Raw genomic sequence first — 27,299 nt, forward strand, 5'->3', positions numbered from 1 at the left:
AAAGTTATCACATAGTACATAGTGCAAAAGTGTTGCCATATTAGGACAAGCCAAATAGCACAGTTACTTACCGTAACAGGTGTTATCCAGGGACAGCAGGCATATATTCTCACATGTGGGTGACGTCATCTACGGAGCCCCAGCGCGGACAGCTTTTCAAGCAAACTTGATTGAAGTTTCAAGTTTGCACACTGCACCACGCATGTGCTAGCCTTCTTGCCCACTAGAGGGCGCATCCCCACCTCGTGGTCCTCAGTTCCATATCATAGCAAAGAAGCCATCCCCGGGGAGGTGGGCGGGTTGTGAGAATATATGCCTGCTGTCCCTGGATAACACCTGTTACGGTAAGTAACTGTGCTTTATCCCAGGACAAGCAGGCATGATATTCTCACATGTGGGTGACCTCCAAGCCAACCAAAAAAGGGCAGGTGGGAGGATGGCAAATTATGAAAACAGGTTACGTAACACCGACTGGCCAAACCGGCCGTCGCTTCTGGACAAAGTGTCCAGACAGTAGTGGGAGGTGAACGTATGAACCGAAGACCAAGTGGCAGCTTTACAAATGTCCTCCATAGGTGTAGATCGGAGGAAAGCCACAGAAGCTGCCATCGCTCGGACTTTATGACCCGTAACACGACCCGCAAGCGGGAGACCAGCCTGAGCGTAGCAAAAAGAAATACAAGCAGCTAACCAGTTTGACAAGGTGCGCTTTGAAACCGGGTGTCCCAAACGATTAGGATCAAAGGACAAAAATAATTGAGGAACCTTCCGATAAGACTTGGAGCGTTGGAGATAAAAGGCCAACGCCCTCTTACAGTCAAGGGTATGAAGCGCCGCCTCACCAGGATGAGAATGGGGCTTCGGAAAAAACACCGGAAGGACAATAGACTGACTGAGGTGGAAATCAGACACAACTTTAGGTAAAAATTTTGGATGGGTGCGAAGAACCACCTTATCATGATGAAACACCGTGAAAGGAGGATCCGCCACCAAGGACTGTAGTTCACTGATCCGACGAGCAGACGTGAGTGCAATCAAAAAGACTACTTTCCAAGTAAGAAACTTAAGATGCGACTTGTCGATGGGCTCAAAGGGAGGCTTCATCAGCTGAGCCAAGACCACATTAAGATCCCACACCACCGGAGGAGGTTTCAGAGGAGGATGGATATTCACTAGCCCCTTCATGAAACGAGTCACCAGAGGATGAAGAGAGAGAGAACGACCCTCAAGATGCCGATGGAATGCTGCAATGGCACTGAGATGTACCCGAATGGAAGTCGTTTTCAGGCCAGACTCAGACAAATGCAAAAGATACTCCAGAACCGAAGCCACAGGCACCGAATCCGGTTCCAGACGATTCAAAGAACACCAGGATGTAAACCTGGTCCATTTCTGAGCATAGCAAAGCCGAGTCGAGACCTTACGCGAGGCCTCTAAAATGTCCCTCACGGCCCGAGACACCGGAATCGAAGACAGGGGGAGAGAAACCAAGCAGTCAGATGTAAAGACTGAAGATTGGGATGCAACAGCGAACCCCGACTCTGAGACAGCAGAGAGGGAAACACCGGCAGAAGCAGAGGTTCCCTGGTACTGAGTTGAAGAAGTAGGGAGAACCAGGGCTGCCTGGCCCAACGAGGCGCAATGAGGATCATGGAGGCTCCGGTCGATCTGAGATGAACCAACGTTCTCAAAATTAGCGGAAACGGCGGAAACGCATAAAGGAACTTCCCCTCCCAATCGAGAAGGAAGGCATCCGCCTCGAGACGATCCTGAGAGTAAATCCGAGAACAATAGAGGGGCAGTTTGTGGGTCTCCGGTGAGGCAAACAGATCCACCTGAGGAGTTCCCCAGCGGTCGAAGACCATGCGAAGGACCCGGGAATTCAGAGACCACTCGTGCGGCTGGAGAAGACGACTGAGCTTGTCCGCCAGCCGGTTTTGCTCTCCCTGAATGTAAACTGCCCGCAGGAATATGTTCTGCGAGATCGCCCAGTCCCAAAGGCGGAGAGCCTCGTGACACAGAGGCCAAGAGCCCGTACCCCCCTGTTTGTTGACATAGTACATCGCCACCTGGTTGTCCGTCCGCACGAGTACCACCTGGTCGTGCAGTAGGTGGACAAAAGCTCGCGCAGCTAGAAAAATGGCGCGAAGCTCCAGCACATTGATGTGACAACGACGGTCCTCGGCCGACCACAGAGCCTGCGTCCGCAGACCGTCCAGGTGAGCTCCCCACGCGTACTCGGAGGAGTCCGTCGTCAAGACCTTGGTGTGAGGAGGAACGAGAAACAGCAAACCCCCTGACAAATTGGAAGAGTCGGTCCACCAACGGAGCGATCGACGTAAGCAAGGGGTCACCGATATCCGGGAAGACACCGGGTCGCGATCCTGTCGCCATTGCGACGCCAGAGTCCACTGCGCGAGCCTGAGGTGCAAGCGAGCGAAAGGCGTGACGTGAACCGTCGACGCCATGTGACCCAGCAAAACCATCATGTGCTGGGCCGACACCTCCCGCTGCCCCTGACAGTGGCGGCACCACCGAAGCAGGGTATCCCGCCGAAGAGGGGGGAGAAAAGCGCGGAGGCGAACCGTGTCCAGCACGGCTCCGATAAACTGGAGAGACTGTGCCGGGCACAATTGAGACTTGGGAAAGTTCACTTCGAACCCCAGATCTTGTAGAAGATTGATAGTCTGTCGGGTCGGGTCGGGCCTTGATTAGCCAATCGTCCAGGTAGGGAAAGACCTGTAGACCCCGCGTGCGCAGGGCCGCCGCCACCACTACCATACACTTGGTGAACACCCGAGGGGACGACGCCAGACCGAAAGGAAGAACCCGATACTGCAGGTGCAAATCCCCCACTTGAAAGCGCAAGAACCTGCGGTAAGCGGGATGCACCGGAACATGGGTGTATGCTTCCTTCAAGTCCAGGGAGCACATCCAATCCCCCTCCTCCAACAGCGGATAGAGAACCGGAAGCGATAACATACGGAACTTCTCCCGGACCAGGAACTTGTTGAGCTTCCGTAGGTCCAAAATGGGGCGCAAGTCCCCGGTCTTTTTTGGGACCAAAAAGTAGCGGGAGTAAAACCCCCGTCCCTTCTGATCGGGAGGAACCACTTCGACCGCCCGGAGGGTCAACAAGGCCCTGGCTTCTTCCTGGAGAAGGGCCAACTGGTTCCGATTGGGAGGGCAAGCCCCGGGTGGCAAGTCTGGAGGCTGACTGGAGAAGTTGAGCGAATAGCCCTCTGAGATTGTCCGGAGCACCCATGCGTCCGACGTGATGGCCGACCAGGCCCCGGCAAAGGACGTCAGCCGACCCCCGATGGGGAGGGGATGGTGCGATATTGCGGTGAGGGCCCGCCCCCAACCGCCTATCCCGTCAAAAGGACGGCGCGGCCTTGGCGGCCCCCTGCGCGGCAGGTTTAGAGGGGCCATCCCTACTCTGTTGGGGCTGACGCCGTGGCGGCGGTCTGGAGAAGGCCGGCGTCGACTTCTGAGGGTACCTCCTCGGAGGCTGCCGGAAAGGACGCTGGGCAGGAGCCTTAGGCTTCGGCCGTACCAGAGAGGCCAGGGAGCGTTCCTGTTTGGACAGTCGCTCCGTCGCCGCATCCAAAGAGTCATCAAATAATTGATAGAAGCCGTTCACAGCGCCCGCACTTTTTAAAGCCCGTTACGGGCCGGGACATGGGCCCAAAAGAGAGCCGGGAACAAGCGAGGTTCCTCGGCCACGGCTACCGGGAGCCCCCGGCAGCTACGAAACGAAAAGTTTTTTTTTTTTTTTTTGGAAAAGAAAGAAAATAAAGAAAGAAGAAGACAAAAAAACGCAGCGACCGTGCGAAAATCCCTACACAGCCGCGGCGACAGAAGGCACAATTTAGCACAAATTCTCCACAGGGCTTCTGGCTCCGCGGATGAAAATGAACTGAGGACCACGAGGTGGGGATGCGCCCTCTAGTGGGCAAGAAGGCTAGCACATGCGTGGTGCAGTGTGCAAACTTGAAACTTCAATCAAGTTTGCTTGAAAAGCTGTCCGCGCTGGGGCTCCGTAGATGACGTCACCCACATGTGAGAATATCATGCCTGCTTGTCCTGGGATAAATCCTGTTTCCAAAAGTAATCAATTCAGGTCACAAGTACCTGCTAAACCCCAAACAAGTAAAACTGATTTTATGCTGCTTCTAGAAATAAGCAGTAGATTTTCCCAAGTCCATCCAAATAATGTCTTATGAACTTTTCTTTTAGGAAATTAGCCAAATCTTTTTTTAAACCCTGCTAATTGCTTTTACCACTTTCTTTGGCAGTGAATTCCAGAGTTTATTTACACATTGAATGAAGAAATATTTTTTCCAATATGTTTTAAATTTACTACTTAGTAGTTTCATTGGATGCTCCCTAGTCCTTGTATTTTTGGAAAGAGTAAACAAGCAATTCACATCCATGAATTCCACTCCACTAGTATGAGATGGAAAACACACAAATGCATGAAAGCAGTTCATTACTTTGTAAATTGGGTTCTGTGGCTTGTGGTGTACAACAGGAGCTCATCGCAAGGCACTATATTGCTGGAAAAATAACTCCAGCTAGGTACTATGGCAGAACCACAATACTACTGCTAGGGGTTACCAGCGCCATTTTGGAGGGCACTGGAAGAGCAGAAGTAACTGGGCATTGCTCCTCCCTGACCTCTGGAAAGCTAGGATTTTTTGCATGAGGTAGGCCTGGAGGAAAGTGGTGAGCTTCCAGTGAGGGCATCTGGCGGTGGTAGGGAAACTTTTGTTTGGCCCATTACTTCTGGGGTTGGTGCTAGTCCCTTTAAGGGACAGCCCAAGAGCATATATGTTGTTTTGGAAATGAAAGACTGGTAAGCCAAGGCTTATTTTCTGCAACCTGGAGAAGAAACCTGGCATTGTATAGCCATGTCTCCTGCTCTAGGCTGGGTTGTGTGTTGCCACCCTTCCCTCCCAGCCACCCTTCCCTCCCATTATAGCTGCACTTTTGGTGGTGGGATTTGGGAGGGTGGAAGGAGACAGGGAATGCAGAACCATAAGTGAGGAAGGAAAGAAAGAGAGGACAGGGAGATGCTGGACCATAGATGTAGAACGAGAGACTGAAAGGAGGCAGGGAGATATTGGACTATGGGGGTGGGGTGGACAGGGATATGCCTGGCTACGTGAAGGGTAGAGAGACTGGAAGATTATGAGCTACCAGGATAGATGGAGAGAAAGAGATTTTGGTTTACTAGTGTGTAGGGAGGGAGAGGATATGATGGGCATGATGGAGTCATGTGGGAGAAGCCACGGGGATTGTCAAGGAGATAATAAGTGAGAGGAAGATGGTTACAGAGAGCAGAAGTGCTACAATGGAGAGTAGTGAAAGCTAAAGCAATAGGAGGCCAGAGAAAGCATGAGATAGAAGAACATGGGGTTGAGAGGAAGAGAAAGAAAGTTGACAGATAAGTGAAATAGAGGAAGTATGTCAGAGATGTAGTAAGGGAATGGAAGAAAATAAGAGAAAAGTTGGTATAGAATAAATGGACAGCAAATATCGGAAAGAGTAGAAGACAAGTGAGAAAGCAGAACAGAAACTAGGACTAACATGCTTGGAAAAATAAAATTCCCAGACAACAAAAGGAATAAAGAATTATTTTAATTTTGTAATCCGCTTTGAACCGAAAGGTAATGGCGGAATAGAAATCTGTAATGTAATATAATTAAGTGGAAGAGAGCTTTGGGAAATATTTGTTTATTGAAAGTTTCTATACCGCTATTAATGACTGGGGAGTCAATTGAGAGCGGTTTACATGAGCTTCTGTAAAGGTGTTACAATACAGAGTTAGCGTTTTTTGAGATGGTTTTCAATACAGACACATTTATACCATAATCAGTGTGAATTATGAATGTCTTTGTAATTTTGTTCAGTACAAGAGGAAATGCATTTCTGTTTTTATTTCTCCTAGGTTGTGGTACATGCCTAGATTTACGATCCTCTATAATCTGGCTTTCACCCCCATCACTCCACAGAGTCTGCAGTGACTTGTTAATGGCCAGATCTAAGAGCCTTTACTCAATCCTCATCCTTCTTGACCTGTTTGTTTGCTGCCTTTGATACTGTTAATCACAGCTTACTTCTTGATATGTGTCCTTACTTGGATTCCGCAAATCTGTCCTCTCCTGGTTTGCATCCTACCTCTCCCACTGCACCTTTAGTGTATGTGTTCATGGGTCCTCTTCTGCTACTACCCTGCTAGCAGTTGGCGTACCCCAGGGTTCTGTCTTAGGACCTCTTCTCTCTCTACACCTCTTCCCTTGGTGCCCTGATCTCCTCCCACAACTTCCAGTATCACCTATATGCTGATGACTCCCAGATCTACCTCGCTACACCCGCAATTTCACCTAAAGTCCAAGAAAAAGTCTCTGCCTGTTTGGCTGACATTACTGCCTGGATGTCTTGCCATCATCTGAAACTAAACATGTCCAAGACTGAGCTACTCTTTCCTACTAAACACTTTGCTCCTCTTCCTACGTTCCCATCTCGGTAAATAATACTGTCATCATGTCAGTCTCCTCTACTCACAACCTTGGAGTTGTCTTTGATTCCGACCTCTCATCTTCTACACACATTCCACAAACTGCTAAGGCCTGTCGCTTCTGTCTCTACATCACCAAAATTCACCCCTTCCTCTCTGAGCACACTACCCAGACCCTTGTCCACAGTTTTTCAGGATTTATATTATTTCACAATGTAGCTGGTAGTGGAGAGATTTATGTTGCTGTTATTCAGAGAATCTAGATTGTTATTTATTTATTTTTGTATGGTAACTTCAATGGAAAATGTGTTAGTTCTGATCTATGCCTGTGGTTGAAAGGAGGAAGGTTTTTGTGGATGCAGAGCAGGTTTACATTTAGGGCTCCTTTTACAAAGCAGTGGTGATGATTTTCTTATGGCAAATGCACCAAAGCCTGTAGGAACTGAATGAGCTTTGGTGCATTTGCCATGAGGGAATCGCTACTGTAGCTTTGTAAAAGGAGCCCTTAATAAGAAATTACATACTGTGTCAGACCAAAGGTCCATGAAGGTCATGTATGCAGTGTGTCACATATCATTGTGGATACTAGTGCTGCCCAATTCACGATTTGAATCGATTCACTTCGGATGAATCAATTCAAATCGATTTTAAAACAAAACAAAAAAAATCGGCCTCCCAATTCGGTGACTGACCCTCCCCCATTGCCCCCTAAAGCAGGATCGGCAGGACTGCCTCTTGCTGGCCAGCCGCTGCTGCTTTAGAGGGCGAGGGTCAGCCGGGAAGTGTTGCGGTGTCCGGCTTCCCCCCTTGCCTCCCGTGCATCCATTTACTTAATGCCAGCAGCGGAACAGCCTGCAGAAAGGATCGCTGGTAGTTTAGTGATCCTTGCAGGTTGCCAAAAGGCCTCAGGAGCTGTCTTCCCTATGCCGCGATCCTGCCTCTGATGTCAGAAGAGGGGTGGAACCGCGGCAGAGGGAAGACAGCTCCAGAGGCCTAGGGTAACCTGCAAGGATCGCTAAATTACCGGCGATCCTCTCTGCAGGCTGCTCCGCTGCTGGCATTAGGTAAATGGATGTGCAGGAGGTCAGGGGGGAACATGCAGGGCTTCCGGGGGATGGGGCCGGGACAGACAAGCCTTCATAGTGTAGTGCAGGCCTTCGGAGGGGGGGGGAGTGCAGGTATTCAGAGGTGGGGTACAGGCCTTCAGGGGGGTATTGCAGGCCTTCAGGGGTGGGGTACAGGCCTTCAGGAGGGATAGGCAGGCCTTCAGCAGGGGACAGGCCTTTGGGGGAGGGGGCCCTGGTTATATAAGTACACGGAGGGAGGGAGAGAAAGGGGGTTCAAAGAGACGTGCATATGCTGGACTTTGGAGGGAAGAAATAATGGGTCTAAAAACAGAGGAGAGAGAGATGGTGGAAAATGGGATTTAGGGAGGGAAGGAACAGAAAGAGAGAGAAGGTGGACACAGTGGATGGGGTGGAGGGGGGATAGAGAGACTGGATAGAGGGTAGTTGGGAAGAGAAAAGAAGAGATGCTGGACCCTGGGGTGGTGGGGAAGGAGAGAGAGATGAAGGATGAAAGTATAGTTGAGAAAAGGTGGATCTAGGGATGGAGACAAAAAAAGGAAAGATGCCAGACCTCCGTGGGAGTGAAGGGAAATGGAAGGGGTGGACAAAGATAGAAGATGGATGGTTAGCACGGAGAAAGAAGAAAATGACAAATGGGCAGGAGACCCTGGCAAGCAAGTTATCAGAAGACAACCAGAGCCTAAGACTAAAATGATTTGAATAATGACTAGACAACAAAAGTAGAAAAAATAATTTCATTTTTTATTTTGTGATTACAATATGTCAGATTTGAAACGTGTATCCTGCCAGAGCTGGGTTAGACCACAAACGTGAGCTAGGATTTAACAGAGAGAGGAAAAGTCTTTTTTGGTTGTTTATTTTGTTTACACCATAGCACCAGTGTGGGTAGGAGAGAGCAAATGGGGTGAAGAGGCTATAAAAGGGGTAAAGAGGAATTTGTGGACTAAATAATTTATTTCCTTACATATATATATCTACCTGTATAGTCATTGTGACTTTAGGTTTAAATTTCCTAATTCTTATGCAAGTGTATTTTGCTTGTTTGTTATATCAAAGTTTCAATAAATAAAAAGTAAAAAAAAGGGGGGTGAAGAGGTTATAACATAAACCCACCAGGATGTTTTTAAAAAAAACTCCCACTTGGGCAGGAAAATCAAATCGAAAAATTGATTTAATAGGCTGAATCAAATTGAATTTTTTTTTCCTGAATTGGACAGCACTACTGGATACCCTGAAAACCTGAGGCTGAGGAGGGGAGGGGAGCAGAGCAGGTTGGGCAACCACTGGGCTATGTTCAAATCCAGACAAAAATCTCCCCCTTTCAATTACAGTACTACTACTATGCATGTCTTGACTAAATTGTAACCTCTATGAAATTGGGGATCTCTTTTGTGTGTTTGTATAGCACTGTGCTGAATATGCCTAGTAGCAGTTTAGAAATAATAAATAGGGCTGAGCAGGATCATTTATAAATGTACAAATTTACCTGCTATAAGGCTTTTAAAAAAACTATTCTCACCCATCAGAAAATGTATTTGTACAACTAATCCAAATATATGGTACATATCACTCACTGCCCCAAGTCAATGGGACTAACAAACATCTTTCTTAAGTACGAGGCTCACACATCGATTCTGGAAATGGACATCAGTATAATAGAGATCTGAAGGGTCAGGCAGCTAATCGGAACGTGCCATCCGTTATCTAGGAGGATCTTAAACCAGTGGTTGCAGCTTCAGCCCGCTCCATATCTCTGTGACAACAGCTTGTCAGTATTATTGCAGCAACAAAACCGTCTCTTACTGTTTGAGCCATCCACAGCAGAACTCCTAGGGAAGAATGAATGAATGGCTGGAGGAGAGCATGCATGTCTGGCGCCGCTTCCTGCAGGAGACTGGAAGTAGTTGCTTCTCTTCCTGAGCGGAGGAGGGCAGCAGGACTGACGGAAGGAAGGAAGGAGAGTGCCGCTGTCAAGTTCCCGGCCGTCCTTGCAGAAGCCGGCAGCTGCCCGGTGTGCAAGTGCGGGCACGGCTGGGACCGGCGCAACTGCAGTCTTAAAGAGCTCACCTGGCCCCGGAGAAGGAAGCGATCCGCAGTCACCGAGCGAGGGACATAAATCTGCACGAAAGCCCTGAGCGGGGGGTCGGGAGGGGGGGGGGGGGAGAGATTTTACCTGAGGCGGCCCTGGCGGCTGAGATGCGGCCGATTTGAGGAGGGCATCTTGGCGTGGAGGGGGAGAGGAAGGGTTTTTTTTTCCTCCCCCCCCCCTCCCTAACCCAAAAGAACATGAAGTAGAAGAAGCGACGAGCTACACTGTTAATCTCTTCCCTCCCCCCCTCCGCTTTTGCCTTTCTCCCCCCCCCTCCTGCCGAAGAGCTTGTTGCACCGCCCGGCGGTCTAGGGCCCCCCTCCGGCTCCTCTCCCCCCAACCTCCTCTCTCACTCGCGCGCACAAGATGTCGACCAGAACGCCATTGCCAACCGTGAACGAGCGCGACACAGAAAATGTGAGTAGGGGAGAGTCACCCATTTAGTCGGGAGGGAGGGGGAGGCTTACTTTATTTTATAAACGGGGAGAGGCTGCAGCCGCAATAGAGAGGTGGTAGGAGCTATGTATCCACTGGAAATGACATTGAAATTATATATATACTGTATATTGATATATATATGTTTTTTTTTTTGGGGGGGGGGGCGCGGAGTTCTGGGGTGGGCAGGCAAAATACCAGCGAGGCCTCGGCCATTATGGGGTGAGGAGGAGGGCATGCGAGAGAACCGATTCTGAATGAAAGTTTGCGTTATTCGGGGGGGGGGGGAGGTGCTGGATTTTACGCTGAGTTGTCGCTTGTTTGTTTTCTAGCGCTGAAGTGGGGGGAGGGGAGGGCGAGCGAGCGCGGGCCCAGAGTAAAAACGTTGCGGCGCTGATAACGGGGAAGGGGGGGGGCGGTTGCGCCGGTAATGAGCTGCCGGCCCGCCAGGCCGCGCTCCGCCCGCAGAGCGCCCAGCAGCAGGCCCGCTTCGTTGCGGTACTCTGACCGTTTGACGGGCGGCGTGGGTGCAGCAGGTGTGGGGGAGGGATCCAGCCACTTACCCTGGCGCCGCACTGCTGGAGACCGTGGCTGACAGCTCTGGTCCTCGAGATCTGGTTTTTAGGGGAACCGCCAGGTGTTGATTAACCGAAGCTCTTGCACGTAGAGGTGGGCGAACTTCGAATAGCCTGAAAAATCAGCCTTGCTTTTGTGTGCGTGTGTCTTTGTGGTGAGGGTGCCGGAGTCTCACATTAGAAAATCATTGCTAAGGAAACCGTAAGTTTGGCCAGTTAAGGGGCTGCATTTTTCTCAATGGGGTTTTAGAATAAATATGTCCTTGCAGAGTGCTATGGCATGTAATGCATGACATGTCACTTGTACGCATTCCGATGATTGAACATCTGGAGTAGAGCATAGGTTTTCTTTTTAAAGTTTAAACTGTTTCCTGACTTGATTTTCTTAAACACTTTTTTTTTCTGAGATTTGCTTCACTAAACAGATGTTTAACAGTAATAATTGGTCAGTTTGGGGTGACTCAGTAGTCGCCTGCAATCTGATGCTCCTTTCCTTTCACCTTGTAAGTGAAACCTTACTCTGTATGAAATGAAAGCATTTGGTGCAATTATTGACATCAGAAACGAATATAGAAATCAGCATGGCCTAACCTTCCTTATTTCTGATAGACTCTGTAGACAATCAGAATAAGCATGTGTTGCATGCTGTTGAGATGTTATAATGTGCAAAGATAATCAGAATCTCACAGCAAAAGTATATATTTTCAAGAGATGTTGTAATGTGGCAATTACTGGATTGAAAGCTTAAGGGCTAGATTCACTAAGGATACTGATCGTGTCCCGACCACTTAGTGACCCCGACCCGATTCACTAACCTTACTCCAGATCCGTGCCCGATCCGTGCATGCAAATGAGGGGGAACGACATGCAAATATAGGATTCACTAAAAAAAAAAAATGAGGGACACCGACTGGGCTGGCCAATCAAAAAATAAGCGACTGCTGAGGTCCAGTTGCTCAGACCCTTTCCAACTACCCTGGTCTCTGCCACCCTGCTCTCTGCCCTGACTGTTCTTTCCTGCTCTCTGCCCCCCTGAAACCCTGCCTCTCCCCAGAGCCTGTCTCCCTTGTTGGATGCTTCTTTGGAATCCAGCTCTTCCCCTCCTTGCTTAGGAGCGGTGGAGATGCCCTGCAGTAACCTGCTCTGCCACCCCGATTCTGCCTTGTGCAAAAACCCTGCTCTCTGCTGCCCTGCCTTTAAAAGAATGCCAAAAAAAGCCAGCCAACTTTTTTTTCCTATAACTGCCTCTGTTAAGTTTTCTGCCCCGAGTCGCCTGCTCTCTGCCGCCCTTCCCCTGCAGTGCGAGCCCATGGTTTTAATCCGCGGGTTTAAAGCGGGGCTGCACTATGGGGAATGGCGGCAGAGAGCAGGAGAGTCGGGGCAGAAAACTTGTGAGTAACTGGCAACCTTTGTTGGTGCGTTTCCCATCCCCCCCTGCAGCGTGTTCTGTTCCAGCCCCCCCTTCTGTTTTGACCTCGCTTGTGGCGAGCCAGTACATGTGCAGACCATCTATAGGCAAAGAAGATGGTCTGCGCATGCGTCGGGATCGCTGGAGAGCGATCTGTAAGGTCGGTTGGGGGCATGATTACGATCGCCCTCATGAATCAGCCCCTGGCCATGGATCGGATTGGATTGGATTGGATTGGATTGCTCACGGATCTGATCTGATCCGTGGCCTTAGTGAATCTAGCTCTAAGTCTTTATGTCCCTGTGCAAGCAATAATGGTGCGGATTTACCTGTTTTGCTCTGGCAGTGTTTGTTCTCCCTGGAATACCTCTTATGAGGTGGTCTCTGTTTTTCTGTTTGGAAACTTTTTTTTAACTAAAGTGGGCAATTTACTACTACCACCACAACCATCATCATCACCACCACCTTTTGTTTTGGAACTGCCTCTTTATGTTGTGTAAGATCCAATGAAAGGTACAACATGGAAAAATAACCTAAAGCAATAATCAATAATTTAAATAACAGCTTAAATTATATAATGGCCAAATTACAATATATGATGTAAAAAAAATTAGTAAGGTCAAATAAAAGATAAGTCATAACAAAATTAAAAATTAATTAGATAGCTAATATCAAAGAGGCTCCACAAAATGACTACTGGGAACTAGGCCAAGATCGCTAGCTCATTTCATATAGGCCTTCAAAACAGCCATTACTTCCCAGATGGGCAGACTGGATGACATTTGGCATTTATCTGCCATCATGTTTCTGTGTTACTCCCAGCCCAAACAAGCTTTAAACTGACATCCTACATGAAAAGTTGCTCCAGAAGAGATCACTAAAGTGGATGAGAAAAGAGAACCCAGGTAGCTGTGAGCGAGTGACTTAATTTAGCAGACATTAAGGAACAGTAAAATATGCTGGATTGTTTAGCCAATTTGACACTTAAAAAAAGGTAAAAGTTCATTTTTTTTTTGTTTACTAGATGTTACTGTGAGATGTCCTTGCATTAAAAACTATCATTCTACAGTAGTAATGCGTTGTGTCAGATGATTTTAAATTGTATTATACAGTACTTTTGAAAATAGTACATAAAGTCATCACTGTGGCCCTCTTTTATCAAACTGCGGTAGAGCTTTTTACTGCGGGCTGGCGAGGAAAATGCTCTGACACTCATAGGAATTGAATGAGCATCAGAGCATTTATCTTGCTGACCTGTGGTTAAAACCTCTACCGTGGCTTGATAAAAAGGATCCTATATATTCTGATGCCTCAGAAAGATCATGTTTTATTAGGTATATGAATTTTGATTTTGGATTTGGTTACATTTCAGATATCATTTGAAGATGAGTTATGACACAACCAGGGTGGATTTGATCTAAATTAGTAGTCAGAAAGACAATTTAATTCACAGATGTCAAGCACAAGGCCAGCGGGCCGAATCCAGCTTACCTGGCCGTTTTATGCGGCAGTGCAATGCGGCATTTTCATTGCCACCCCAGGGTGTTTTATCTTCTGGCCGGCTCCCTCCTCATTTCTGCAGTGTGCACAAAGCTGAGGGCAGCGGCTCCTCGCGTGTCCCATGCCTCATCTGGAAGCATTTGCTCTGATGTGACGTCAGGGAGAAGGCTTCCGGTTCAGGCGCAGAAAGTGCATAGGAGCCACCACCTGCAGCTTTGTGCACACTGAGGCAGTGAGGAGGAAGGAGCTGGCCAGAAGATAAAACATCCGGGATCAGCAATGAAAACGTAAGATGGAGGGAGGCACAGAATGAAGAGAGTGTGTTGGGACTCAAGAAAGAGGGAGCACAAACTTCAGGCCAATGATAAAAGGAAGGGAAGGGGCATGAATTTGGGACATAGAATGAAGGGAAGGAGAGAGCCATACAATAGAAGGAGGGAGAGAGTGAGGTAAAGAGATGCTGAGGTAAGGGAGGGAATAGAAAGGGAGAATTGGGTGTCTGAGGAGAGAGAGAGATGGTGCACATGAGGAGATGAAGAAAAAGAATTGTTGGGCAGTGAAAGGGAGGGAGAGAGAATTATTGGACATGGTGGTGGGAGAGGAGTGAGGTAGAGAGATGCATGGGGAAGAAAGAAATGTCAGACCACTGGAATTGGAAGGAGAGAGAGAGAGATGCGTAGTCAGAAGAAGGAAGAAGGTGTTGATGCCCCTGTACAGGTCATTGGTAAGGCCCCACTTGGAGTATTGTGTTCAGTTTTGGAGACCGTATCTGGCGAAGGTCGTAAGAAGACTTGAGGCGGTCCAGAGGAGGGCGACGAAAATGATAGGAGGCTTGTGCCAGAAGATGTATGAGGAGAGACTGGAAGCCCTGAATATGTATACCCTAGAGGAAAGGAGAGACAGGGGAGATATGATTCAGATGTTCAAATACTTGAAGGGTATTAACGTAGAACAAAATCTTTTCCAGAGAAAGGAAAATGGTAAAACCAGAGAACATAATTTGAGGTTGAGGGGTGGTAGATTCAGGGGCAATGTTAGGAAATTCTACTTTACGGAGAGGGTAGTGGATGCCTGGAATGCGCTCCCGAAAGAGGTGGTGGAGAGTAAAACTGTGACCGAGTTCAAAGAAGCGTGGGATGAACACAGAGGATTTAGAATCAGAAAATATTATAAAATATTGAACTAAGGCCAGTACTGGGCAGACTTGCACGGTCTGTGTCTGTATATGGCCGTTTGGTGAAGGATGGGCTGGGGAGGGCTTTAATGGCTGGAAGGGTGTAGATGGGCTGTCTTAACAGAGATTTCGGCAGTTGGAACCCAAGCACAGTACCGGGTAAAGCTTTGGATTCTTGCCCAGAAATAGCTAAGAAGAAAAAATTAAAAAATTTAAATTGAATCAGGTTGGGCAGACTGGATGGACCATTCGGGTCTTTATCTGCCGTCATCTACTATGTTACTATGCCAGACCATGGAGTGGAAGGGAAGGAGGGGAGAGAGAGATGCCAGACCGCAGAAAGGAGAGAAGGAGAGAGATGTTAGACTTTAGGAAGAGGGAGGGAAGGAGAGAGAGATGCCAGACTATATGAGGGGGAAGATAGAGTTGTCTGACCATGGGAGAGGGATGAGATGATGCACAGGGATGGAGGGGAAGGGGAGACAGAGGGAGGAGATGGTGCATAGCAATGGATGCAGCAGGGAAGAGATAAGAAGAAATGCTTCTTATGGAGGGATGGGAATAGGGGAGAAGAAAGAGGGAGCAGATGGTACACATGGATAGATGGGAAGGGAAAACATGGAAAAGTAGATAGGTTTTGAGAAGAAAGCAGAAAAATGGAAGAAAGTTGAATGTTAAAAAGTTAATGCTAAAGATGGATGTATTTGCACTTTGGATGTTCTGTGTAAAGTTGGATGTATGGCAGAAAGTGAAGGAGAGAAAAATAGCAAATGGATAAGGTGGTCCCGGCTACATAGTTAAGAGCATAGACAGACAGAAGGAAGTGCAGTCAGAGACTAGGAAAATAAGGTTTGAAAACCAAAATCACCAGACAACAAAGGTAGGGGGAATGATTTTATTTTCAATTTAGTGATTGAATTGTGCCAATTTTGAGAATTTACATCTGTTGTCTATATTTTGCTCTGTTCATGAAGAAATGCATTTGTTTCTATTTTTCTGGGGTTGTACTGCATGTAGAGTCTTGAATCTTAGGGTTTCGTTTATATATATATTAGTACTTTTAGTTTGTGGTCCCATATTTGCATAGGGATTATCTGTGTTCTGGTAGGAATGAATGTTGAGAAGCGTACGTACAGTGTGCTTTGTGTAGTTTAATTTTGTGGTTAACCATTATGTGTTGTTAATAAGATTATATTGTGTATATATATGAAAAATGAATGGAAAAAATGGTGTTACAATTAGTACGATTATGGGGTGGGGTCTGGGGCAGAGATGGGCAGAGTCTGGCCTGCGACTTAGCCTGTGTTTTAGATTTCTGCCCCTTAATGTGATTGAGTTTGACACCCCTAATTTTCTATAGACTCATTTTTGCTGCTCAAATCGGTCCACTACAGAGTTCCATCTAATCCAGTGGTCTCAAACTCAAATCCTTTGCAGGGCCACATTTTGGATTTGTAGGTACTTGGCGGGCCACAGGAAAAATAGTTAATGTCTTATTTTAAAAAATTAGCCTCTTAAATAATATCGTGTAACACACTACCCTCTTATATATAAGCGTTGTCGCACAAATTTACATATACTGTCATAGATAATATTGAGAATAACAGGGGTCTCAAGTGCTCCCAACCAAAGGTCATTAAAAAATGACAACTTTGCATGAGGTAAAACTCATTATAGTTTATAAATTTTTCCTTTAACTGTTAAAGGAAAGATTTATAAAAGTTTTACCTCATGCAAAATTGTCATTTCTTTAATAAGACATTAACTATTTTTTCTGCAGCCCTCAAAGTTAAAGTTTAACATCTTTCCTTTCTCAAAACTGACACATTTCAATCACTATATTGAAAATAAAATCATTTTCCCTACCTTTGTTGTTTGGTGACTTTATTTTTCTGTGCTTTTAGCTATGTTTCCAGGGCCTTCTTATCCATTGACTGTTTTTCTCTCTGTCTTCACTTTCTGCCTTGCATCCATCTTTGGCATTAACATCATTCAATTTTTCTGCTTTCTTCTCAAAATCTACTTTTCCGTGTCTTCCCTTCCTATCTCCTTCTCCTTCCCTCCCTATTTCCATTGTCTGACATTTCTCTCCTTCCCTCCTTGTGTAACATTTTTCTTTCCCTTCCTCCTTTTTGCTCCCTGCAATCAATTTCACTTCCTCCTTTCTGGCCCCCCTCCCAGTCCAACATTTCTTCCTCCTTTCCACCAGTCCAACATTTTTTTTCACTCTTCCTCCTGCATGCTTCTCCTCTGGTCCTCCTTCCTTCCCCAACCAACATCTCTCTCTCTCCCTTCCTCCTTGAATCCAACTTTTCACTCTCTGCCCTCTCCCCCAGTGTAACATTTCTCCTTCCCTCCTTTCAGTCCTCCCCATTCATCTTGCCCTCTCCATGAGTCCAACACTTTCTGCCTCTTGCATGCTTTCTCTCTCTGTCCTTGCCTCTTCCCTTGAGTGGCATCCCTCCTTCCAACCTCCAATCTAACATGCTCTCTCCCCATGTACCATCACACCCTCCCCTCCAGTATGTAGCACCTTTCCTTCCCTTTCTGCCAGGTCCAACAGCACCTTTTCTCCCTTCCTTTTACCTCCCCCCTGTCCAGCAGTACCCCTTCTCTCTTCCCTCCTCCCCCCTGGTCAGCAGTAACTCTCTTCCCTTCTCTCCCCCTCTGTCCAGCAGTAACTCTCCTCCCTTCCATTTCCCTCCCCCATGTCCAGCAGAACCTCTCCCTCTCCCCATGTCTAGCAGTACACCTTCTCCCTCCCCTCTTCAGCAGTACCCCTCTCTTTTCTAGCCTAGCGGCAGCTCACTATACCATTTTAAATTAGGCACACAGCTGCCACTAGCAGTAGTTTGCATGCAGTTTCATTGGGCAGCCTCGGGGCTTTTACTAGGACGGCCCACTTCAATGATGCGAGGCGGGACACATTTGTAGCCTTGTCTGTGACTAAACTGTGTACTAGAGATATGAACTTTTGTTCACATTTTATTCTAGCTTTTGTAGGTATTTCCTGTAAGTATTCTGTTATATGTACATTTCCTGAGGTGTCAAGTTGTTTTTGCAAGAAAGATATTCCCTTCTGTTGTTATACAAGCACATACAACAGGATTATTGTGGACATTATTCCACCCATCAAGACTTAAAAAATGTAAAGATTGCACAAATATACAGCCTTATGCTACAAAATTTTTTTTAAAAAACCTAATTTTTATTTCATGATGAATAACTTTTGGACCATAGTGTATCTTAAAATAGAAAACTATCTTTATATAAAGTTTTCCTCAAAAATACATTTTATTTAAAACAAAAATCCAATTTTCTTGATTTAGAAAAAAATCATTGATTTTTATCCAGGGCTGTGGAGTTGGTAGATAAATCCTTCGACTCTGACTCCTCATTTTCTGATACCTACGACTCCGACTCCAGGTGCCCAAAATTGTCTCAGACTCCAACTCCACAGCCCTGTTTTTATCCACCCTGGACAGAATTACAGTAGGTATTTTTCTGTTCCAGAGGATTTAAAATAAGGTACTGGAGGGTGAAGTGACTTACCCATGTCACAAGGAGTGTTTGAGACAAGTGGGATTTGAGCTCTGCTTTCCTGGTTCTCAGCTTGAGGCTTCTTGGAAACTGTAATTGTCCATTATGCCACACTTTGTTTTAGTTTGATAGTGTGATCGTTTTGATTTAAGGATCCGATTATATAACTGTGCCTATGTTGAGGAATCCAAAAAGGCATCTATTTATAAAGATAACATAGGTAGTTTTATGAAATAGGCTTGCAGAACTAGGCTCCACATTTACATCTGCATGTATACCTGTACGTATATTTTATATAATGTGTGTACATCACAAATCTGCCCCTGGGGAATGCCTATGCACAGATCACATAAAAGTACATACTTCTTATGTGCCTTTGCATTTGTGAAATTTCCTTAAGCTCTTTTCCATGTATAAAATAAGTTTTACACTTCAGTTAGACAAGGATTTTTCTTGCTTAATTAATTTGAAGTATATAAGTTCTGCTCTTAATAATGGATTCAATAATATTGAGGACTAGTGTGAGAACAGCTAGTTTGGTATTTCCTTGTAGCAATATTAAGTTTGGAATTTAAGTTTAATATGTAGTTTGATCTCACTTTTCTGTACAAGATGTATATGCTTGGTAATATTGTAAAATGTTATAAATAAAATAATTAAAAAAAAAAAAAAAAAATAAGTTTTACATGCAGAAAAGGCTTTATAAAAATATTTTCTAAATATCAGGGCTGCACATTTAACATGATTAATGCATTAAAATATAATTAACATTATTAACAGTTGCCATATTCATATTTATAAAATGGAAAGGGTGCTTGCTATGCAACAAGGTAATTATAATAAGTTTAAAAAGATTTGGGGGCCATTGATTATTTATTCTAATGATCAGACATCTTAAATACCTCAGTATTGGTTAAGATAAAGGGGGGGTGGGAATATGAATGACAATAATTGATAATTGTTAATTATTAATATATGGATGGGAGGGATGGGATTCTTTTGTATTTATATATTTGGAGGATTACAAATAAGATTGTCAAGTGATTAATTAATATATTTCTGCTCGTAAATGAAGGTGGTAAGAGAGAGGAGGAGAGAAGAAAAAGAAAATGGCCATGAGACCCAGAAATAGGGCTCAGAGCACAGACAGAGAAAAATAGAACCAAAGACTGGGAGCAAAATTAATTTTGATTAAAAAAATTAAAAAAATCACCAGACTACAAAAGTAAGAAAAATGATTTTATTTTCAGTTTAGTGATTAAATGATGCCACTTTTGAGAATTTACATTCACTGTCTTTATATTTTGTTCTGTACTGGAGGAAATGGAAGGGATGGTTTATTATGTGATTAATCCTGTGGTTAAAAATTTTAATCGTGATTAATTGAGCAATTAAAACTTGTAATCTATATTCAGCCCTACTTAAATGTTACCCCTGAGGGGTTAAAGTTTTTAAAGTGAAAAAAAGAGGTATCTGGCTGGCCTGCGTATGGACCCTGAGCTGGTGCGGGCTCAGCAGGGTTGTCACGGATCCGAGCTGAGTCGGGGCTGCCAAGGAGCAAACCGTGTTGGGCTGTGGGGCATGTGGGGTCATGTCGGGGCTATCGGGAAGCCAGGCTGCTGCAGTGGCAGGCCACATCATTAGCTATGGAGGCCCAGGAGAAGCACTAGGCAGAGAAGAAGCCACGGTTGCGTTAATGCTCACTATGGTGAGGAAAAGACTCCAAGAGTTTGGCAGCCTCCACGCATGTCCGATGATGTCATTGTGCATATGCTTAAATGGGAGGCATCGGGAACCAACCAGGCCTTGTTGGGACCGAAGAAAAGGTTTTTTTTTTCCAGACCTGGGAGCCAGGGGACATCATGGGACATTGCTGGCTAGCATGGGGAAGCTCTGGAGAGCTCCCTGAAGACTTAAGGGCCAGGATTTTTAGGGCACATGAAATTTTCAAGGGCAAATGTGCACCAAAGAAGAGCGCTGGGAGCATGAAGCTGCAGGCTTGTGGGCAGAGCCATGCAGCAGAAGGTGGTGGGAACCATTGGAAGCCAGGGAAGAAGAAGAAGAAAAAAGAAAAGATAGAAGGAAGGTCCTGTCAAGGTAGGAACAACGTTTTTTAAAAAAATCTTTGTGGGATTTTTGGATTAGAGGGTACATGAGGTGTAGTTTAGTCAGGGACATCTGTTGCATTTTGCAGCATGAGCTATGCAAGGAGTTTGGAAGTCTCCAGGAGTGTTCTAAACTGCTGAGATAGGTTGGTTGGTTTTCTTGATTTGAAAGGGATGTGCCTTGTGTGGCAGAATCTTTAGTGAATTTTAAAAGAATAATCTTTGACGGGTTTGGGTTGTTGTCAGTGTGAGCACTGACTGTATTAGCTAATTTTGTGAAGCCCTCAGAATTTTGGCTTCAAGTTTGTGTGAGTGAGGGTGAATGTAATTGGTAACTGATTTACAACTTGAATTTTTAAATATTTTTGTCCTGCCTTAACTGTACAATTGGTAAAGAGAGTTAAGTCTGCTCTGTTCAAATTACGAGGGGCTGCTGAAAAGTTCTCAGCCCAACCAAGAAGAGTATAGATCACAAGACTCACTGATGACCTTCCGGAAAATGCTGAAGACTCATCTCTTCAATTGAACAACCCAAAAGACTGCCTCCTCCTTGCTCCCCTTCCTTAACTCCCGCTCCCTCTCTCTCTACCCTCCCCCTCTCTCCCATGCTCCCCCCTCCTGCATCTTCCCACCTGTCTCTCTACAACTGCCTGTAAACTTTGTCCTGTAATTTTATTGTGAATGTCAATTGTAACCCGTTCTGAGCTCCTGGAAGAATGGGTTAGAAATCTAAATAAATAAATAGAGAGTTGCACGGGGATAGAAATCAATCCTGTCCCCGCTGGAATCAAACCTGTGTTCGCCCATCCCCGCTGGAATCAATTCCTTTCCGACCCCATAAACTTCAAAAGTAGTTATTTCATTTTAATTATGCTACTGAATTAAAGGCTCTGGTAGAGACCCATTTACAAATAAGCAAAAACATTTTATTAATTGGGAAGAATACATACTTGTAAACTGGTTTCTACCAGAGCCTCTAATGTAAATATAAAATATAAATACTCCAGCTGATGAGGACCCTCAAGCTGTGTCAGCGGAGGACTTCCTTTGAAGGTGGCCGGGGATTCCTATTGCCAACTTGGCAGCCAGTAGCAGTGTCCCTGAATCACAGATGCTGGCACTTCAGTTGGTCAGGTATATTGCCAGTGACTGCTATGCTAGGTGGAGGGAAGTTTTGGTCGCCGTTGGAGGAGGTCTTCAGCAAGTAGTGCTTGAGGATTCCCACCAGCTACAGCAGGGGTGCCCACACTTTTTGGGTTTGCGAGCTACTTTAAAATGACCAAATCAAAATTATCTACCAACAATAAAATTAAAAAAAACCCACAAAGCACACTGTACGCAGAGAAAATGTTAATTATCATTTATATTCGGGATTTTTTCAGAGGTAAAGGCAGATGACTTTAAAATATGTAATGTCACCTCGGAGTAACAACTATACAAAAATAGTCAAATATACCCCCCCTTTTACTAAACCGCGATAGCGTTTTTTTAGCACAGGGAGCTGCGCTGATCCCGACGCTCATAGGCTCTCTACGCTAAAAAAGGGGGCCATAATGCAAAATTTAGACAGCAGATATAAATTCGGACACATTTTGATCACTAAATTTAAAATAAAATAATTTTTCCTACCTTTGCTATCTGGTGATTTCGTGAGTCTCTGGTTGCACTTCCTTCTGACTGTGCATCCAATATTTCTTCCCTTCTTTCTGTCTCCTGCATGCTTCCTCTCCTCCAGACCTCATTCCATTCCTTAACCAACATCTCCCTCTGTCCCTCCATGAGTCCAACTTTTTCTTCCTCTCTCCCTGCCCCCTCCCCTTTCTTTCTGCCTTTCTGTCCCTGCCCCCCCAAGCCACCGCTGATGATTTCTCCCTGCTTCCCTGATGCCAGGCACGTACAAGCGCCATGCCCACAACAAGCCTTCTGCCCCAACGTCAATTCTGATGTCGGAGAGGAAGTTCCGGGCCAGCCAGGCATCAATTGGCTGGCCCAGAACTTCCTCTCCGACGTCAGAATTGACATGGGGGGGAGGGGAGGCTGTGGGCCTGGCGCTTGTATGCGTCTGGCCTGGCATCGGGGAAGCAGGGAGAACAGAATGCAAAGGCAAGGCAAGTCTGCAATCGACTCGCATTGCCTTTGTGATCTACTGGTTGATCGTAATCGACCTTTTGGACACCCCTGAGCTACAGCAAGGGTCAGCAAGTACGTCAGCACTAGAGAAATAAAACAAGAAATGCATTTCCTTTTCTTTTGAACACAATAGAAAGACATCTGCTATATACATTTCCCAAAGCTAACATATTTCAGTCAATAAATTCCTTTATTTACCTTTGTTGTCTGGAGTTTTATTTTTGCATCAAGTTAGTTCTGCTTTCCTGTTTTCTGCAAATTCTTCAAGCAGTTCCTCCTAACATGGTCCAGCATTTCTTTCTTCCCTCCCTCCCATTGTACAGCATCCTCACTCCCTTCTATCCTGGATCAATCTATCTTTTTTCCCCTTTCCCTCTTTTGTACAGCATTTCTTCCCTGCAATTGGCTGACCTGGCAGCCTTCCCTCTGACATTGGCGGGAAGGCTTCCGGGCTGGCTGCGAGCAGTGTGCTGGGAGCTCTGCACACTGCTTTGTGGAGGGTCTAGTTCAGTGGGGGGGGGGGAGCAGGAAAAGGAGGCGCACTACTAAGGCATTTGAGCCCCTCGAGGTACCTCCATCCCCACAGGATTCCCGTGACCCTGGTGGTGGGGACCCCGTAGGTTCTGTGGGATTCCTGTCATCCTTGTACCTGTGCAGCTCTCTAGAAGAGAATGATGTGGAGCTGTGAAACTTACAAGTTATTCCACACTTTTCTTGACACTTTTTGTTTCAATGATATGAAATGAAACAGAAAGTGTTAAGAAAAGTGTGGAATGACTTGTAAGTTTCAAGACTCTACATCAGGGGTGCCCACACTTTTTTGACTCGCGAGCTACTTTTAAAATGACCAAGTCAAAATGATCTACCAACAATAAAATTTTAAAAAACACAACGCACACTGTACGCATAGAATTGTTAATTATTTTCAAAGAGGTCAAAGCAGATGACTCTATGCACTGTCATCTCAGTAACAACCATACAAAAATAGACAAAATACCCCCCTCCCTTTTTACTAAACCACAATAGCAGTTTTTAGCGCAGGGAGCTGCGCTGAATGTCCAGCGCTGCTCTCGACGCTCATAGGCTCCCTGCGCTAAAAACCACTATTGCAGTTTAGTAAAAGGGAACCATATTGTAAAATATAGACAGCAGATATAAATTCAGACACATTTTGATCACTAAATTTAAAATAAAATCATTTTTCCTACCTTGTCTGGTGATTTCATGAGTCTCTGGTTGCACTTTCTTCTTCTGACTGTACATCCAATCTTTCTTTCAGCCTGTATGCTTCCTCTCCTCCAAACCTCATTCCCTCCCCCAACTTTTTCTTCCTCTCTCCCTGACTTTTCTTTCTTTCTCTCTTCATGCCCCCTTTCTTTTTTTCTGTTTCTCTTCTTTCCTTCTGTTTCCTTGCCTGCCTCCTTTCTTTCTTTCTCCCTGCCCTTCCCCAAGCCACTGCCACTTGCCACTACCGCTGCCATCGGGGAACAGGATCCAAACGCCACCAATGTATAACAGGCCCCAAAGCTGATGCCGCCCCATGCTCTCTCTGCTTCGGGCCAATCAATCTTCCTCTCCCCGACGTCAATTCTGCCATCGGAGAGGAAGTTCCGCCCAGCCAGGCAGCGATTGGCTGGCCCGAACTTCCTCTCCGACGGCAGAATTGACATTGGGGAGAGGAAGATTGATCGGCCCGATAGATCGCCAAGGCAAAGTGAGTCCTGGATGATCGACTCACTTTGCCTTTGGGAGCTACCGGTCGATCGCGATCAACCTATTGGGCACCCCTGCTCTACATCATTCTCTTCTTGGTTGGACTGAGAACTTCTCAGTGGCCCCTCATATTAATCAGAGAAACAAACTCTGAAGTTGAGGTTTATTACCTGTGACATTTTTTATTGCCATCATTAGGAGTAAAACAATTTTTAAAACTTAAGTTGGTGTTCTATCACTGAATCCTTTGACAGATGTTTAAAAAAACCTGGGGGGGTTTTTTTGTTGTTTTTTTTTAAAAAAGAAAAGCCTTTTGTGAGAAACTTAATTCAAAAGGTAATGTTTGAATAGTCTGGTAAGCCTGGTTTAAATGTTTGTGTTGCTTTATTTTTTTTGTGAGTCTGGTTGAAACCAGAGAGTGTGGCGGAGTGGTTAAATCTACTGCCTCAGCACCCTGAGGTTGTGGGTTCAAACCTATGCTGCTCCTTGTGACACTGGGCAAGTCACTTAATCCCCCCCAAGGCACATTAGATAGATTGTAAGCCCACCAGGACAGACAGGGAAGAATGCTTTAGTACCTGAATAAACTCATGTAAACCATTCTAAGCTCCTCCTGGGAGAACGGTAAAATTGAATGAATAAATAAATCTGAAAAATTAAGAGGAGGCAGTGCAGTATTGAAGCACTTGCTCCACTATTGCTGTCAGCTCTGATTTGAATAGCTAAGGAAAAAATATTGTTCTCATTCCATTTCTAAAGTGATGGTGTTTTATTTTATTTTAGAAGTTATATATCTTGACAAGTGAGCATGTGAAAGAGGAATAATTTTTGTGGCTGGGTTTTAGAAGGGATTTTAATTATCCATTCTTTTAATTAGGGAATTGTGAAGTTTTTTTTATTTTATTTTATATTTATTACCGTTTTAACATACTTTACAAGAATTCTCTTGTTCAAGAAAAACAGCATAGCAAACAAAAAAAAACTTTCATCTTTCTTAGACCACAAACTGTTTGAGAGGATGGTATAATAGAATGAAGAGAAACTCAAATATAGAAAATTCCATTAAGGAATAAGCTTAACAGCAAATTCCCCTTAACCTAAGTGCTGTTCAACATTTGCTAAACCTTCCCAGCTGCCAGTTTCTTCAAATCCAGAAAGGATCATAACTGTTCTGGTGTAAAAAAGATATATTTCACTCCCAGATACTTTATCAAATATTTGCGTGGATATGCCAGAAGAAATGTTGCTCCAAGAGTTAATGTCTCAGTTCTCATAACTAGAAACAGCTTTCTTCGCTCCTGTGTAATTCTTGTGACATCAGGGAATATCCAAACTTTTTTCCCATGAAACAAACTTTGAAAGTTATGGAAATACAGTCTCATGACAGTGTTAACATCTTGTTAAAAAAAAAAAAAAAAAAAGATATTAATAAGTAGCCCTCTCTGTAGCTTCAGACAGTGTGGTTTCTAACTAGTCAGTAACATTTAATGGATCATCCATTTTTAGATGCAATTCCTCTACTTCTAGTGTAGCACCTATTACTTTCTTAGTTTGCAAATAATAATAAGCGATTTAATGGCGGTATATGATCAAGGGAAATTTTTAGTACTTCATTCTATAGGTGCCACACCCAAAACCTTTGGAAAATTCAAAAGATGAATAGTTAATCTACGATTATAATTTTCTAGTTGTTCAATTTTCCTGTTTAGTATACTTCTTTCTTTAACCAGGCCATTAGTTAAAGCCTGGATATCTGCCACATTGTCTTTTACCTTTTTAGTTTCAGATAAAAATTATTCTTTAGTGGTGTTCAGGGATTTCCCCAAACCATTGACAGTACTAACAAGATTGGTGACTTCCTGGGAAGATCTGGCAACCGAAGAATTCAGCCTCTCAAGAACCTCCCAAATACTCTCAAGAGTTATTATCACCTGTCTTATTGTTTCAGAGACAGCTTCCAAGCCAGCTCCCTGCTCTGATTGAACTCTTGCGAAACCAGCCCCTTGAATCGGGGTCTCCCCTGCAACAATTTCTGCGCAGAGCTCCCCTGACTGGACTGCGAATGAGGCAGGATACGGTGGCAGAACAGCCTCTGGAGGAGAGAGGAAAACCTCCAGCTCCGAGTCTCCAACCAGTCTTCCAGCGGGAGACAACTCAGACAATCCTCCAGCTACTCCATGGGGAGTAGCAGTGGCGGTGGCAAAATCAAAGATAGAAAGCTGAGCAGAGGTAGATGTCCTCATCACTGAGGGTATGGAATGGACACTACCCTTGCATTTAGAATGCGGCATAACTGAAAAGCAGAGAAGATAAGAGACGTTCCTGGAGTCAAACGTTAAACTCGTTGACACCTTGCTGCCGCCATCTTGGCCCTTCCTCCAAGGAAATTGTGATTTTTAAGTGAGAACATAAGAATAGCTTTACTGGGTCAGACTAATGGGCCATCTAACCCAGTAGCCCATCCAGGTTACCTAATACCTGGCAAAAAAACAAATAGTAGCAACATTCCATGCTACTGATCCAGGATAAGCAGTGGTTTCCTCCATGTCTCAATAACAGACTCTGGACTTTTCCTCTAGGAAAACTGTCCAAACCTTTCTTAAAACCAGCTACATTAACTGCTCTTACCACAACCTCTGGCAATGCATTCCAGAGCTTAACTATTCTATGAGTGAAAAAAATATTTCCTCCTATTGGTTATAAAAGTATTTCCCTGTAACTTTGAGTGTCTTCTAGCCTTTGTAATTTTGATGGAGTAAAAAAAAAAAAAAAATCGATCCACTTGTACAGGTTCTATGACACTCAGGATTTTGTAGACTTCAATCATATCTCCCCTTAGCCATCACTTTTCCAAGCTGAAGAGCCCTAATCTCTGATTCTAAAGTAGGTACCCATGCTATCCATGATAATTTAGGGAAAATTATCAATGATAATTTAGGAGCCACAATAACTCAAAAGGGAATCTCTTCACAGATATGGAGGGCTATGTATGTTAATGCACACAGCTTGGGCAATAAAA

At 45.0% G+C, this 27,299-nt stretch overlaps 1 protein-coding gene across 6 annotated transcripts in view; it reads left to right on the plus strand.

Annotated features, from left to right (window-relative positions):
- The first annotated feature begins 9,391 nt into the window (after positions 1-9,391).
- MARK1 (microtubule affinity regulating kinase 1) overlaps positions 9,392-27,299 on the plus strand; it is a 229,325-nt gene continuing 211,417 nt past the window's right edge. For 2 of the 6 annotated variants that reach the window (XM_033936869.1, XM_033936872.1), the window contains exon 1: positions 9,392-10,117. In XM_033936869.1, the coding sequence (XP_033792760.1) occupies positions 10,067-10,117 (51 nt within the window). In that variant the 5' untranslated portion in view covers positions 9,392-10,066. Of the gene's footprint in view, positions 10,118-10,649; positions 10,913-27,299 lie in introns of those variants that run through there. The other 4 variants (XM_033936868.1, XM_033936871.1, XM_033936874.1 and 1 more) reach the window with 4 other exon arrangements.

This window comes from Geotrypetes seraphini, chromosome 3 (genome assembly GCF_902459505.1).
Source record: "Geotrypetes seraphini chromosome 3, aGeoSer1.1, whole genome shotgun sequence".
Classification (NCBI taxonomy): domain Eukaryota; kingdom Metazoa; phylum Chordata; class Amphibia; order Gymnophiona; family Dermophiidae; genus Geotrypetes; species Geotrypetes seraphini.